This window comes from Corticium candelabrum, chromosome 16 (genome assembly GCF_963422355.1).
Source record: "Corticium candelabrum chromosome 16, ooCorCand1.1, whole genome shotgun sequence".
Lineage (NCBI taxonomy): Eukaryota > Metazoa > Porifera > Homoscleromorpha > Homosclerophorida > Plakinidae > Corticium > Corticium candelabrum.
Window position 1 is genome coordinate 703,050 of NC_085100.1, and position 16,133 is coordinate 719,182.

Genomic DNA, 16,133 nt, shown 5'->3' on the forward strand with positions numbered 1-16,133 from the left:
GATATCAACTTAAAGGAAAATGGCTAAAACATCATCAGCAAGTCGTTTTTCTGTTCTTCACGATGCGGCGGCTTCGGACGAAGAAACCGAACTGAGGCAATCGAACAGTGGAGAAGGAGCAAACGCGCTGGGAAAATCAGCTGCAAAAAACGCGAAGAAAAGAGCGAAGAAACGAGCAGCCAGAGCGGAGGTTGGACGAGCAGCGTGTGATACGGATGTTTCCCAATGTTTTTAGTGTCGCTTATCGTTGCCTAGACGTCTGATCGGCTTTTGAGCGCCAATGGTACGTCACAAGGACGCGTGGATACGTGGAAGGATTGGCAGACGAGAGATAAGATCGTAGGATGACTGATGTGCGTTACTGTTGTTTGAGATTTGAATGCGATGATTGTATAGTTAGTTGAGGATCAGTTTGAAAAGGATCTGCAGGTAACTCGGGTTATACATGTACATCATGTCTCATGTTGTTTAATTAATTATTTAATTATGTTTGAGTTGGTATTCAGTGTATGTCTAGTGTGCATCAGATTATATTGAATAATAATGATAATAAAATAATAATGCCTTGTTTGTAGAGTAGACAGTCTGACTAAGTATCTGTATATATATAGACACAGCTCTTAAGACTGAAATGACCTGTCAACGAAGTTTGCAGAGTAGGCTGGATTCTGATTTAAGTTCTTCCCTCAAAGATTCTGCTAGTATTCGAGATCGCGCTAGACTGAACACCATTTCTGACCAACATGCTGGTGCATGGTTGCAGGCATTGCCAAACCTAAGCCTCGGCCTCGCCATGCCCAGCAAAGAATTTAGTGTTGCTTTGAGAATCTGGTTGGGCATTCCAATCTTCAACTTGCCTTTTGATGCCAAGCGCTGTACATGTGGTGCAAGTTCGGTGATCATTTATTGGGTTGCAATCAAGAGCAGAATCTGAGAATGAAGCATCACAATGCACTCTGTGAAGTAGTCTTCAATGCACTCCTAGTGGATGATTCTCGTTGTCGTCGAGAAATGCGATGCAGTAGCACAAGCAATTCAAAACCTGGTGATATTTTTCACCCGAATTTCGAACATGGTCTTCCGACATATTTTGACTTGACCGTCCAAAACTTCTTACAGCCATCCTACCTTGTTCAAGCAGCCACTTGTCCAGGGGCAGCGGCTGCAGCAGGAGAGATTGAGAAAGATCAGTGGCATGATGCGATGGTTTCGAACACTGGAGGTATTTTTCATCCCCTCGTGGTGGAGTCTTTAGGATTATGGACACTGAACAGTTTACAAGTACTTAAAATTATAGCACGAAGGGCTTCTTTTCTGAGCAATGCTGGTATCAGTAGATCAGTTTGTAATTTGCATCAACAACTGTCTGTAAAGCTCTGGTTATACAATGCTAAGATGGTGTTATGTCGAATAGCTTTAGATGGTAGAGTTGATCCCAGTTGGGATCTATAAGAAGTATAAATATATACATGTCTAATATATATATATATATATATATATATATATATATATATATATATATGTATGTATGTATGTATATACTGTAAACGATGAATATTTCGTCATGCAACAATTTTGTCAAAGTCTACCAAGACACTGTTTGTCATGAAGAAATTTTTGTCACTAACTAGAACTGTAGTATAGTACAGTATCACTACCATATACGTGTGGGCGGAAGACACCTGGTTGAGTACTGAAAGGCACCTAGTATCACTCTGTCCATCTGACACTTGACCACCAGTAAGTCCTTACGGTAAGCACTCGAAATTAGAGCCATGGTGGTACTCCTTTTTGCCATCAACATACGTAATAGTGTATTGTAGGCTGTATTTGCTACATGCAATGTCACTGATCAGATGGCTTAGCTCATGCAATCCTCGTCTTGCTGGCAGGCGAAGACTCTCTTTCTTCCAAACTGTAATGAACGTGAAACAGAAGCTATTACTGACTTGAGTAGTGTACTTGCTAGTAAGAGAGTAAATCAGTGTACTAGATCAGTGTCATCAACATGTGCCTCAAACTCTTGCAGTTCATAGAACTTGTGCAAAAAATTGTCTTGTATAACTATTTACTGTAGTTGTCAAATATTTGTGAAAATTACAAAAAATTTTGTCTGACGAAGTATTTGTCATTTACAGTACTACTGTTATTATAAACACGTGTAGACCATTGTCAGTAGCCCTGACATATTCATAGCCTTGGTATTCCAGACTGCTTTCTGCACGTGATGGGAGGGAAGGGTGGGAGGAGAGAAGAAAGCAGTCTGGGGACAGCTTTATTGTAAGTGACTTCGGAAGAGGTGCGACTGCTCAAGTTCAGAAACATCCGCTTCAATCAAAACCACCGCTAATAAAAAAACGGCCAATCAGCGCTGTAGACAACTGCTGACGTCAATGAGTACTTGTAATTACCTCTAAGCGATTGTCAGACGACTGTAATAGCACAGTGGGGTGCAGCTAACACAAATGCAACGCGCTACGAGTTTCGCTCCTGATGACATGATAACTCAGCGAATGTTTGTCAGACGTTACTGGACGATAAAGCCATTGCAGCGGCTGTTCCGACTTGAAGCCTTGAAGACCCTTCGATTGCTTGCTAAGCGATTTTAGTACGAGGTCACGACGTCTTTGCCTTCTCTCTACCGGATTCAGTAAAGTCACTCATTTTCTACGTTCTCCCGTTCGTTTGTAGTCGGCTGGCAGCGAACAGCTTCTGGCAATATCCCACGAGCCATCTGGTGCTTGTTACTGTCCCTACTGAATGTGGGTAATTATCGATTAAGATGAATACCGCCTATTTCCGAAGTTAATTACAATAGAGCTGTCCCCAGACTGCTTTCTTCTCTCCTCCCACTCTCCCCTCCCCTCACGTGCAGAAAGCAGTCTGGAATACCGAGGCTAGACATATTCAATACATCATATTTGATAATAATAGAAAATAAAAACAATGATGATTGGACTGCATTTATTTTTGGTGTACTGTTTGCTTTTTATAGACATCAAACAAATAGGACATTCAAGCAACAATCAAACAGACTAATAGTACCGTAGTGTTTGTTGTTCAGGAAGCAATACTGCAAAGTAAGTTAGAAGAGGAGAAACGACGGAAGGATGAGGAGCGAATGGCTCAGTTTGAGGCATCGGTGCGTGTTGCTGCCGATTGCAGCTTGGTGTTGCATGTTGGTGACTAACTTTGTTGTTTTTTGTATTCTCTTGTGCTAGACTTTGCCTGATTGTTAGGTAACCAAAATGTGTTATCTAGGAATTGGCAAAGAATAGCATGAAGTTGGAGGTGAAGGTAATGTATTGATAATGATCTGTTTGCACAGCTATTGAAAGAAACTGAGGAGAAGAAGCAGAAGAAAGGGAAGGTCAAGATGTCACTACAAGAGTGGCACTCTAGTCTTGGTATGTTTAGTTCATTTACTTTTGTATTAGATTATTTAAATAAATTTATTTAAATAAATTTATTATATATACCAGGTAGGCTAATGCATGGTTGGCAGACGATATCCAGTTTATTTGATTGATTTCATGAGGGGCTTTCCAAGAATAATTATCTGAGATTAATTATCAGAAAATGTCCCTTATGACCCTCCAGGATATTGACTGCCCACCATGTTGCATGTTTTACACAGCCATCTGTCTTGACCTGGGCAGGTGTTTACGTATTGTCACTGGTTTGATGGAATAGTGAATGTGGCAGAAGGAGCTGCATGGCATACGTCCTTATTGAATAATCAATATAGGTGTATATTGAGCTGTTGGGTTGCTATGCTGAGGGGTCGGTATTAACAAAAATATCTCAGCAACAAGGCAAATACACATTACAAACAAGCAACGATGGCTGGGATTGCAACATTTGTGATCGGTTTGGACAGAGCAGATAGGTAGGAGACCATTTTATTGAACAAATTAATACAGATACAACATCTTTTGGGGCTTGTAGCTCTACTCTAACACAAGTAGCAATTACGGACTTGTCAGCTTCAATCAAGTGCAATGGTGTTGATATAGCAAGGTGGTTTGGGGTGAGGTATGATGTAATTCTTTATGTTTTCTGTACTGTTAGACCCAGTGGAGCCATCACACGACGTGGCAGGATTAGACCCGTTACCAGTTCCTCCAGCGTTACAGGAGGAAGACAAGAAAGTTTGTACTGTCATTTGGAATTTTGTGTATATGATGATTTTTAGCTATAATGTTGCAACTGGGTATAGACTTTGGGTAGTGAATCTTCATTTTTTGATCGTGTTTCTCTGGAAGTTGCTGCTGAAATGGATCGCGAAGAGTTAAGTCGTGCAGTGAAGCTATCACAGGTATGAGTTCTTGATCAACACGTTTACTGAGCAGATGCATATAAAGGTGTTTGTGTGTTTGTAGCATAGTAAAGCGGAGGCTGCTAGATTGGCTTATGAGGTGGACAGCTTGGAGAAGAAAGACAAGACTATTCAGGAGCTATCAGTGCAAGTTCAGGCATTACAGGTAGCTCACACAAGTTAACACAGCATGTTGTAGTACATAAGAAGTCATTGTTCAGAGTGAGTTAAAAGAAGTTAAGCTGAGAAATAAGCAGCTGTGCCATATTCTCAGTAAAGGAGAAAGTCAGACAGCTGCTCTGAAGCATGATGTAATGCCAGAAATAGAGTTTTCTACTTGTTGCAGTGAAAGAGAAGAGTGAGCTTGTACAACAGTATGAAGAGATGGTGCAAGCGAAAGATGAACTCACAACAGAGGTATCGACTTGTTTTCCTAGTTGTGGACAACAGGCAATAATGAATTACACATTTAGTTCAGACATTTAAAGACAGACAGACAGACAGACAGAAAGACACAAACTAGAGCCACAATACAGGTAAGTCAACAGTGACAAGAGGTCGGACATCCTCGTTTTTGACCCAGATTCAGGTGCAGACATTGAATTAGATCTGTTGTTGGCTTATCCATGGTGTTTGGACTCAGTGAAGGCAGCCTCCAGAGAAGGAAGAGTAGCAGCAATGAAACGGGACGAGAAAGTATAAGTCTGAGCTGCTGCCAGAAGGGTCCTGTCCATTGGTCATTCCTCTTGTTTTCGAACATTTTGGCCATTGGGGCGAACAAGCAGTTAGATATTTGACAAGCTGGCAAAGAGTGCAAGGGATGATGAAGAAAAATGAAATGAGACCGACTTTAAGACCAAATGGCGATCAATTATTTCAGCGACACTACAATGTTGCAATGCAAAAGTTGTCTCAACAAACTCATTAGCATAGCGAGATTAGAACTTCGAAATGTAGTTGGTGCAGTGTAATTTGGTATGCTTCAAGATCGTAATGGTCTTGTTGTGTTAGGTTGCTCATTATGTAAACGTTTGATTTAAATGGAAAATATATGTATTGAGACAGACAGACAGACAGACAGACAGACAGATTGGGTAGTCAGATAGATAGACATTTTAACAGACTGTCAAAATACCTGTGTAACATCAAACCAATATCACGAGACAGACAACACGTCTACTGCATGTGACATTGTAATTCGCATTAAATTTTGTGTTTGTGTGTGTGTCACTGTTTGTCCACTGTGTAGATAAGTGAACTTCACGTATCCTTGGAGCAAGAGCGAACGAAAGTAAAAACCCTCAAATCAGAAATACTGAAACACCAGAGACATACAAGCTCGTCATAGCTAATACATAGACACATATATTCATTATACGGGTATTCTGTTTAAAAATTTGTTTCGTAAGTCTTTTTCGTCTAAAACATGGAAAAGGAAGCATTTATTGCAGACGATAGCACTGATAGGGAGAACGAACATGAGGCCCCTCATGAGGGCCACCCGACCGTCATCCAAATCACCTCTTTCTTCCAACGTCAAGTGCAGAAACTTTTGCAACGAGATGAGGAGACAGGAAAGAGCAACGTGCGCGCGCTCGTTACCCTCTTTGTACTCACCGTCGTCTCAGTTCTGAACCAGGCAGACCGTTGGGTTCTTGCTGTCGTTTTGCCTTACGGAATGAGATGTCCGCACGGCAATACAACAAACGGAACGGCCGTGGAGTGTTCTAATGCGACAAGAATTTCGTACAGTGGGTCGTGTTTGATTAGTGATGGCTGTGTTGAGATGTCAGACACAGGGCAGGGGTTGTTGACTGGCACTGTGTTTACTGTTGTGTACGTTCTGGGTGGACTTCCTCTCGCTTGGCTTGCGGACAGGAAGTCGCGTTTGTTGGTGCTTGTGGCAGGCTTGACGGTCTGGTCGCTGATGTGTTTGTGTACGGGATTCGTGCATGAATATTGGGCTCTCGTGTTGGTGAGAATGGGACTGGGGTTGGGAGAGGTGAGTTGGTCGTTGTGATGTGTTTGTTGTCTCACTCGTTTTGTTTTCTTCAGCTGTATCTAACTGCTTACTGTGTTGTGTGCATGTGTACAGTATTTGTATTTTGTGTGTTAGTGCGTGTTCATGTTTACTTGTTTGTTTGTTTGTTTGTGTGTTGTCTGTGTCTGTCTGTTTGTTGTCTGTGTCTGTCTGTTTGCTTGTGTTTGTCTGTCTGTCTGTCTGTTTGTCACATACATATATTTTTCAAATCCAAAGAAATTTCCATCAAGAGCTTAAAAGCTAGTCTCTAAGTAAAGTTCCTCTAAATCACAACAAACACTTAAGGCTACAACAGATGACCCCAGTTTGTGTGTCTGTCTGTCTGTCTGTCTGTCTGTCAATAAGTAGATTGCATGTAGGTAAGATAGATGATTTTTCTTTGATTTAAATATTTAGCACTATGTTCATTAGGATAATAGTTATGACTTCAGGCATTTCAGTAGTTTTTGTTAATGCTTAGGATGCTTTCATTTTTGCGATTGTTACACGTATAGTTTAGGAGAGAATAAAATAATCTGTCTGTCTGTCTGTCTGTCTCTGTTTGTCTTGTCTAGTTCACAATATAATGGCATGCCATGCTGAGTGCTGGTTCCTCGATTTGAATCCAAAAAGAAACATTAGAAAAGCCAACATTGTCACATACAGTCATTGCATGTGCAGCAACAGTATAACTAGCAAGTCAACAGTGAATACAAAGATCACAAAGACTTAAAATCATTTTCCATTTTTTTTGCATAACGACACAGTCTTTGTAATACGTCGTCGTACATTTAGTTGTAGCGATTAGATTTCACACATTTCTCTGTCTCGTGTCATGCCTCACCATGGCACAGCTTGCAGAAGCAATGACACCAGTAGCTGCTGATCATTGTTCTAATAGAATGTGTTGGATGAAATATGATAGACTTGAATAGACCAACATGCTCAAATGGACTGACACTAGCACAGCATTGAAACAGTATGAAAAGGAAATACAAAAAATTAGTCTGTTGTTGTGTGCTGTCTGTTTGGCATAAATTGTTTTCGTTGCATACATTAGCTGACAGTAATGTTTTACAGGCATCGTGTAACCCTGTTGCTTACTCTCTCATATCAGACTTTTTTATGCCACAAAATCGAGCCACCGCGTTGGCTGTCTTTACATCCAGCATCTACATTGGTACTAACCAGTTTCTATCATTGCATTCGAGTTTGGTTTTCTACTGACAGATGCACCTTTTAGGAGGAGCTTTGGGCTTTGTTTGCGGCGCATTGAATTCGTACATTTGCTGGAGATGGACGTTTCGTGCTTTAGGAATATTCGGTTTGGCTATGGTACCCGTTGTGTTGTTGGTTATCAGAGAACCGAAGCACAGAAAAGATGACGTCGTGGTTGGCCAAGCCAACAAGTCGAGTTACTCAATCAGAGAGACATTTAGCTACTTAATAACGTGTTGGCCTTACTGGATGTTGTTAGTAGCCGGTTCCGTGAGGAATTTGCCAGGGTATGCGTTGGGCGGTTGGCTGCCAACGTTTTTCAGTAGAGATCTGAAGGAGTCTGCTTCCGTGTATGGCTGGAAGGCTGCAATTGTTGTGCTGTTTGGTGGTTGTAGTGGAGCCATGCTGGGTGGATTTCTAGCTGATTGGTGGGTAACAGTCATTGTCATACGTGTTTATAGTTCAATTTGGGATTGAATTAATTAGTGGTCAGTCCAATGAACAATTGCTGGGGTTAGCTAGGACAGGGGAATGAAACAATTAAGGGACAGATATATATGGATGGACAAACAAACAAACAAAGAGACATACAGACGGACATGAAGATTGGATGAATTTTATTGCACTGCACTGTTAGTATAGACGTAGGTGTGTGTGTGTGTGTGTGTGTGTGTGTGTGTGTGTGTGTGTGTGTGTGTGTGTGTGTGTGTGTGTGTGTGTGTGTGTGTGTGTGTGTGTGTGTGTGTGTGTGTGTGTGTGATGAATTGACAGACAGACAGACAGACTAATGGATTGACCTCGTTAACTGGCAGACAGACAGACTAATGAACTGACCTGGTTAACAGTCGGACAGACAGACAGATCAATGGACTGACCTGATTAAGACGGACAGACAGACAGACCAACAGACAAACCTGATTAACAGTCAGACAGACAGAGCAACTCTGCATTATTTCAAAAGAACGATAGACACAGTGTATATGCTAGTTAGGAAAGAACGTTGCCAACAGAGCGAATAGAAGAGATACAAACAGACAAACAATTTACTAACATACAATCAAGATCAGTACGTACGATTCAAGATCAATGCCTATGAGTCAATGGTTTGTCAATACAGCCTTCAAACGTCCACACATGACTGTTGTGTACGTGCTCAAGGTAGAATGTGTTTAGGGCTGCCAAGAAGAGACGCGATGGCAAGAGCTATGTCATTGCTGTTAGTCAGGTCTGGTCTACAAGAGCAATTTGTATGGTTTGTGATGATGTCACTCGCTTGCTCTTTAGGCTCTTGCAGCTCCTACAATCATTGGAACTCTTCTTGCAACGAACGCGGATCTTTCGTATTTTATGTTGTTTTTGGCATACGTCACTGCTGAGACTTGGATTGGGCCTGCTACTGCTATAGTTCAGGTAAAAATATTGGGCAGCAAGTAGTTGGTGTAGAAGATGTGGAGTGAATCTGTTTGCTGCTATAGGAGGGACACACATGCGTGCTCACACACACACACACACACACACACACACACACACACACACACACACACACACGCACACACACACACACACACACACACACACACACTTGTAACATTTTTGTGAACAGGATATCTGTATGCCAAGCATACGATCTCAAGCATCTGCCGTCTACATATCAGCTATCACATTGATAGGAGGTCAAGGACCACTTGTGGTACATACGATGTTTACAACATTTCCAAAGACTCTTGTAGTAGTTTCTCCATTTATATCAACAGGTGGCCGCCTTATTGGAAACCAGCTCACCAGGCTCAACAGACTTGTTTGATAAATGTTCGTACGGTGTACGTAATGCTCTCTTATTGACAGTTCCCACGTTCTACATGGCATCGGCACTGTTGTTCGTGCTGGTGGGATTCATTGTATATAAACAGCATGTCAGAGCATCAAGAGAAGAACACATGTGCTTGGCAGGAGAGACTACAAATTTATAGATTACTTGATAATTAATAATATTTTGGTGATTAAATGGTTTGAGTCTCGCAGACGATATTTTTATCAGCTATAATTGTTTGTAGTGCTTTTGTTGATATAAAAATACTTTTAGATTTTGTATGTGTGTATTGCCTGAGGTTTTTCAATGTGACGATTGAAAAGTCGTCACAATGGGGCAAAATCCAAGGTCAATCGACATGACATGAACAAGAATAGATATATAAAGTATACATTTAAACTTTTAGCCATATATGGCATACACTAACTTAGCGCTCAGGGTGGTTAACGTCCGCCCACTTTTAACTTCTGACTCTCGCGTCTTGATGTCTGGGACTGCAAGGGTTTGTTACGTCGTATTGCGCCTACACAATAACTCATTGACTTGTGATGGCGGGTAGCAGCCGTGGCCGTTCGTTGGGAACACCTCGTCTACTGATAGGCGGACTCTTGATCAGTCTAGTCGGTCTGGCCTTTTTCTACTGGAGCGTCTCTCGCTCGAAAACGCAACTCGAGGCGCAACACAAAAATCTTCAAACGCAACATGCGGAACTGAAAGCAAAAACGTCGAGGGATATGGCACAGATACAACGAGATCTCGTCGATTCGAACGCCAAGAGACTCATGGAGAAGAAATCTCACGAGCAGAAGCTCGAGCAGGCGTTGAGAGATAAGGCGGTGATAACTCTACAGAGACAGGAAGTTGTGAAGCAACATGAAGATGAATCGAAGCGTTGTAAGAGTGAGTTGAATTCGGCGAGGGATAGTGCTGCCGAGATTGGAAGAAAGAATGAAGAGATGAGTGACTCGATGGCGGAGTTAAGGAGAACGGAAGAGACATTGACGAATGAGCGGGTGAGGTGGTGTGTGTGTGTGTGTGTGTGTGTGTGTGTGTGTGTGCCTGTTTGTGCATGTGAGTGAATTTGTGTGTATCACATGATACTTTGATCAGTTGCTAGTCTATTGATGGTTTGCTATTTCATTGTATATAATTCATCATTTAATATATAGATGATGGGGATATTTATTGTTAATATCAATGTGTGCATGATGTTTGACAAAAAGTTGTCGCTTAATTGTGTCTGTTGCTGTTGTTTAGGATCATTGTTCAAGAGAATTGTCTGCAATGAATGACAAACACGATGCTGCTACAAACGTTATTAGGGGTTTGAAGGGTGAGACATATTACCATTTCATTCTGTTGTGTGATAATTGTATAGAATGGTGATTACGGGATGTTGGATGTGTGAATGTTGTTGGACTGTAGACAAACACCAACTCACACTGTCCACATTGACAGTTTTACAACAAAGATGCACTCGTGCTGTTAAGCAACTGTAAGCTCAACTGTCAGTCTGGGTCTTGTAATCGTCATAATTTATGAAATTTTGGATTTGTGAAGGAATCTTTGTCATAGACAGGTAGAACATCAAGTCATGTCAACAGGAGTTGGAAAACAAGTAGCAGATGAAAATGTAGAAACAGGTGACCCTGTTGCCAACAAGGATGCAGACTCTGTTACCAACAATGATGCACAAGATGTGCAGCCAACTGAGCCACAGCCTTCGGTCAGTGCAATGAGAAACAACAAACAGAACAAAATGTTAGAGTATGTGTGTTGCAGGAAAATACAAATAACGAGGAAGGTGGTATCAAGACAGAACACAATGAAATAACAATGACAAGAAAGAATGAATCCAACACGACTCCATCTGAAGACACAGAGGCTCGTGAAGGGGAAGGAAACAGCCAGGTAGTGCCACCACCACAAGTAAATTCATTTGCTAATAAACAAATGACTGGACAGCCGACCGCACAAGATATTGGTGCAGAATTTGCAGTACTTGAGGAAGAAGAACAAAACTCAATCAAGGAAATTGAAGATGAACAGACCAATGAAAAAGAAACAGATGCCGAGGAAGAACGAAAAGAAGCAGCTGCAGCTGCAGCTAGAAATGTACAAAAAGAAAACAGAGAACAGATAGGCACTGAAAATACACAAGAAGAAGTAGAAGACGAAGAACCCACAGATGACTATGAAGATGAGGATGGACATGATGACGGTGAGGATGAAGACAGGGATGAAGACGATGTTAAGTACCTTCATGCTGACCATATGCCACACGGAGTCAGTAACATAAAGTGATTAACTAACAGTCGAGTTTCACATGGTGTATGACTCCATGACTACCTGCTAGTCTAGCAGGCAGGACTTTGTTTAGTTATATACTCTGCCTTTATAGGCGAGTGACCGTAGTATAGGTGGTTGAATACATTATATAGTAAGAATATTTTTGTCGTGTAGTGACGATGGTTGGGAGGGGGGTGGGGGAAGAACATGCAGGCAATGGCCGACTTGCAGCAAGCACGTGCACATATTAGTAGAATTTCTATAGACAAGGGGTGCATGCGTAGAGTAAGTAGGTCAGACTTCATTTATAGTTCAACTACTAGGACATAACACCAAGAGAATTACTGTTAGTCTATATCAAGTGTAATCCCCACAATCAAAGCAAAATAGGCACCTTTACAAGAAGACACTATCTATTACAACAAAGCAGCAGCAGCATCTTCTGCTGTAGGCTGACGATATCCAGTTGCTCTAATCTCATCTTGATCTGATGACTTCCGGTGTCCAGAAGCGACCGGCTGAACTTGTATCTCTGAATTGGCGTCTTTTGCTGTAAACTTGGTATCATCAAACTGTCGTAGATGGATCTGTAGATGCATGTTCACTTCGGCACTCCGACATACATACGGGAAATTTCCGCCACTTTTGAGATGCGCTCGCTTTGCATTTGGGTAACATTTATACAATTCCTCCTTTACTGATGGAGTCAGTGCTGATTCATCAAATACCTGAACAACAATTACAATGAATGAATAGTTTTCTGTGTGAAAACTGGTAATGAGTAAGCACATCTATGATTGTGACAGCCGTATCTTTAAATTTATGTGGTTCGATGTAGCCTTCCATACAATTCAGTGTAAGACGAGACGCCAAGTCACTTCGATCAAGGGCCTCTAGCTGCACAATTATAGAAACAATCATTTTATAATACAGCATCAATTTGTCAGTCTGTTGCCTCTGTTCAACCACCAGTCTATTGTTTACTGAACCCCCCCTGTCAATTCTATAGTGTACACTGCTTGGAAATCTTGCACTTAATACTACATAGTAATGTGTTCTTTAAAACTTATATGAAAAACTTCCCTGTGCCCGACTAAAACATTTAAAGTATCAGCTTAATTCAGGTAGCAGTTTCACCTACTAGTCGTAGATGGCCATACCACTGAACACCATGTTCTTACTATCAAAGTCACTTTCGACACGTAGTTAAAACATCAGTCTCTTTACTGTGCCAGTTGTATCTGTCTGTCTGTCTGTCTCTGTCAAAGAACATTTAAATTATTGTAAACAACAACGCAACTACAGTAAAATGCTACACCACTAACAAAAGTCCGTCTGTCTGTCTGTGTCTGTCAAACTTTATAAAATGCAAACTTTACCTACCATTTCTATCACTAAATTCTATAGTTCGAAATACATACTTTCAATCTATAGTGCACTACTTTGGATGTCCCTGTCTGTCCATCTGTCTGTCTTTTTCATATATTAATGCTATTACAACCAAAACTATTTATAATCTTCCAGAGACTCAATAGGGTAGGGTCATTACACCTCACAAAACTGTAAAATTGAGTATGATAGTTCTTTACATTACTAGAGCTCATAGATAAACGGCGTGATAGTTTCCTTGCAATAGTCTGTCAGTCTGTCCGTCATTCTGTCTTTCTGTCTGTCTGTCTGTCAAAGGTATTATATTCTTCAAATAATTGAACATTAAAACGACAACAAGCTAACAAACATATACCAGGACTTAAAACAACTAAAACTAGAAACAATCACAGTTCCAAATATAACACTACTGCAAACAACAAGAACAAAACAAAACAAAAGCAACAAAAGCTAAGGCTAAACTACACTAAGACGAACAACAGTATGTCAAGCAATCTTCTAGCACGATGATGACATCTTGTGCTGGATTACGCAGCAACAACACCGTTGCAATTGTACGCTGAATCTCTTTCTCCAGTAGTCTAGGAACTCGGCAGTGTTGAGCCGACCAGATTCATCCCGTGAACGCAAAGCGAGTGACTGAAGAAATTTTCCCCTCCTCGCCCCATCTACCGAAATGTTCGAGTATCAGCGGCTTCAAGATAACTTGCTCACCATCTGGAAGCCTCTGACCCTTGTATTTCGAATTCTTCTTCTCCTCTCTGCATTTCGCCGCTGGACAGTCAATTTTAGCAGATGATGGGAACACCTCGCCACTCCATGGGTGTGCCAGCGAGATATCCAGATCAATTCCCAGGCCAGATGATGAATCCAACGACACAATATTAGGCCTATCTTCAGAGTTAGAATACCGATGCCTAGGTTCCTTTCTGCACGGTAAGCGAAGCTCCCTGAGACAATCCGCCCAAACCTCTGCAATAGATTCATGGCACCAAATGGGCCCTCCACCGAATTTACAAGACAAAAGATGACATCCAGTATCCTCCAAAGCAGCTCCACATTCACATGATCTTAACCATTCGGATGAGCAAACCGGCAAACCTAACCTCAGCTTCCACGCCAAGCGATCGATATACGCAAGAGTCAATTGTGAAGCATGCAGAGGAAGGAACCGCACTAATCCAGGCACCCGCACCTTTACTGGTTAGAGAACAAAAACGAGCAGCATCCCTCATCGAAACAGATGCTTTCAGAACGTTGCTGAGTAAAGATTCAGCTAACTCAGAAGATAACTTCTTTTGGAGCTTGTTGTTTTCTGGAAGGTAATCTGACAACTTACTGGCAGCAGGAATGAGGCTGCTTAACACAATACCCGTAGGAAATTCTGATGGACTTGCAAGAAAGGAGTCTATAAATGACTTCAAATTGGGAAATCGTATAAGCAAGCAAACAAGAGCCTGAACCCACGAAGCCAAGAAGGCACAAGGTGAAACAGACTTGACTGAGGACAGACCAAAACCTCCCAGACGGATGGGTAGAGAAGCCTGCCACCACACGGAATCACTGAGGTGATCATAGGATAACAAATTGAAGAAGACTGAGCGAGTTTGCAGATCGTGAATTTCAGTTGTCTCTGACAGCAGACTAGGACAAACAGTTGTGGCTAAATGGTTCAGGCGAGGCACATGACAGTACCGAAGCAGCAAAGAAGCGCTTTGTACATCATTCAAGGCAACCAATTGATCACACAGACAGTTACCAGAATCAGCAAATGAAGAGCAATAACTGGAGACAAAATTTGCTGTACCAATTGGCAATCCCAAAATAGCAATGCCATCGAACTTGACAGGGACTGGACAGTCTGGGATAGAGATGTTTAAATCTGGACAATAAAGATCACATTTGTCATGACGGATGTTCAAGCCTAGCTCCTGTAAGCAAACAGACAGACAGTTGAATGCATTGATCACATCAGTGGGAGCACCCACCAAGAAGACATCGTCCAAGTATGCAAGAGCTTGGATTTCGGGATAGATGTTCTGCAGATTGACAAGAGATGGATGGATGGTCAGCGCAAACAAAGCCGGACCTAAAGGGTCACATTGGTGGACACCAACTTCTGATTGTAATAAAACTGGACAGCCCTCTTGCATGGCGACTAGGGCACCGACGTCATAGTACATCTGGAACACATGTTTTGGCACTGATGGAAAACAGAATTGGTTTGATGTAACATACCTTCTCTGCTGAGCGAATTAAACGCATTCTTCACATCTGCTTTCAAAACTACCCATTCCAGGTTCCTCTCCAGCCACAATGAGATGTGGTGACCAATAAGCTCAATACCACAAGGAGTAGTCTGTCTGTCTGTCTGTCTGTCTGTCTGTCAGGCCAAGTCCATTTGTAGGCCAAGTCCATTAATGTGTTATAATTTGCTTAGTTATGAAGGACTGGTAGATATTTGAAAGTTTCCTGTACATACGTAGAGTTTTGATGATAATAAATGAATCTATCTGTCTGTCTGTCTGTCTGTCTTAGACTTCCTATCAGGCATGTTTCTTACTTTGTCAACAAGAAAGTCAATTGAATCCGCAATACTCGAGTCGACTTCATAGTTTGGAAGATTGCTCAATATCATTCTCTTCAACACAAAAGCTGGCAGAGCCCAGAACCTAACCACCACCCACCAAACATCAACACACAACCAACCATCACACCACCAAACAATACAAACGCACACACTAGACGCCATCCTCTGCTGAAACACATTCGTATCAGCGAACGCATTACAAAGCACCAGAGACTGAACGCGAGGACTCTTGAACGTCAGCTCGGCAAACTTCTGAGCAAGAAAGCCGCCGAGAGACGCACCCAACAGATGCACCTTATCCAAATGCAAATGATCAAGCAAACGCCTAAAACTCTCACACCAATCCGAATGCGACCAGAGAGGTGGAAAGTCTGCAGCAATAATGCGATATCCGAGCGACGAGAGGCTAACAATTTGTTTAAAAAAGATGTCGGCTGTTCCACTCGCCGGAGCGAGACAGATCAATGGACAACGGACGGTCTTCGGTCCTGCATCGTAG

At 41.8% G+C, this 16,133-nt stretch overlaps 5 protein-coding genes across 6 annotated transcripts in view; 3 read left to right on the forward strand and 2 right to left on the reverse strand.

Annotated features, from left to right (window-relative positions):
* The first annotated feature begins 9 nt into the window (after nucleotides 1-9).
* Nucleotides 10-5,768, forward strand: LOC134191948 (G kinase-anchoring protein 1-like). Its single transcript, XM_062660600.1, has 11 exons — nucleotides 10-190; nucleotides 256-339; nucleotides 397-429; nucleotides 3,065-3,142; nucleotides 3,329-3,407; nucleotides 4,072-4,151; nucleotides 4,220-4,318; nucleotides 4,383-4,484; nucleotides 4,540-4,603; nucleotides 4,665-4,735; nucleotides 5,568-5,768. The coding sequence occupies exons 1-11, from the start codon at nucleotides 20-22 to the stop codon at nucleotides 5,664-5,666; spliced, it is 960 nt and encodes a 319-aa protein (XP_062516584.1). The 5' UTR covers nucleotides 10-19; the 3' UTR covers nucleotides 5,667-5,768.
* LOC134191947 (protein spinster homolog 3-like) lies at nucleotides 5,745-9,647 on the forward strand. Its single transcript, XM_062660599.1, has 7 exons — nucleotides 5,745-6,320; nucleotides 7,419-7,518; nucleotides 7,582-7,984; nucleotides 8,730-8,781; nucleotides 8,841-8,966; nucleotides 9,160-9,246; nucleotides 9,311-9,647. Exons 1-7 carry the CDS (start codon nucleotides 5,745-5,747, stop codon nucleotides 9,524-9,526), a joined length of 1,560 nt encoding a protein of 519 aa, XP_062516583.1. The 3' UTR covers nucleotides 9,527-9,647.
* A 235-nt stretch (nucleotides 9,648-9,882) lies between these two features.
* On the forward strand, nucleotides 9,883-11,817 carry LOC134191733 (glutamic acid-rich protein-like). Of its 2 annotated transcripts, XM_062660345.1 has the most exons (6): nucleotides 9,883-10,379; nucleotides 10,624-10,699; nucleotides 10,792-10,861; nucleotides 10,927-11,092; nucleotides 11,149-11,277; nucleotides 11,332-11,817. In XM_062660345.1, exons 1-6 carry the CDS (start codon nucleotides 9,915-9,917, stop codon nucleotides 11,668-11,670), a joined length of 1,245 nt encoding a protein of 414 aa, XP_062516329.1. In that variant the 5' UTR covers nucleotides 9,883-9,914; the 3' UTR covers nucleotides 11,671-11,817. The 2 variants fall into 2 exon arrangements, with proteins under 2 accessions (XP_062516329.1, XP_062516328.1); XM_062660344.1 differs by having other exon boundaries at nucleotides 11,149-11,817.
* A 114-nt stretch (nucleotides 11,818-11,931) lies between these two features.
* The window catches only part of LOC134191734 (maspardin-like), a 4,522-nt gene continuing 320 nt past the window's right edge, over nucleotides 11,932-16,133 (reverse strand). Inside the window, exons 2-5 of the mRNA XM_062660347.1 lie at nucleotides 15,783-16,133; nucleotides 15,608-15,716; nucleotides 12,445-12,552; nucleotides 11,932-12,383 (exon numbers count right to left, since the gene is read on the reverse strand). The exon at nucleotides 15,783-16,133 is cut by the window's right edge and continues 38 nt beyond it. Of these exons, the coding sequence (XP_062516331.1) occupies nucleotides 12,072-12,383; nucleotides 12,445-12,552; nucleotides 15,608-15,716; nucleotides 15,783-16,133 (880 nt within the window). The 3' untranslated portion in view covers nucleotides 11,932-12,071. The remainder of the gene's footprint in view (nucleotides 12,384-12,444; nucleotides 12,553-15,607; nucleotides 15,717-15,782) is intronic.
* On the reverse strand, nucleotides 12,598-15,227 carry LOC134191930 (uncharacterized). The gene has a single exon (XM_062660579.1). It carries the CDS (start codon nucleotides 15,225-15,227, stop codon nucleotides 14,106-14,108), a length of 1,122 nt encoding a protein of 373 aa, XP_062516563.1. The 3' UTR covers nucleotides 12,598-14,105.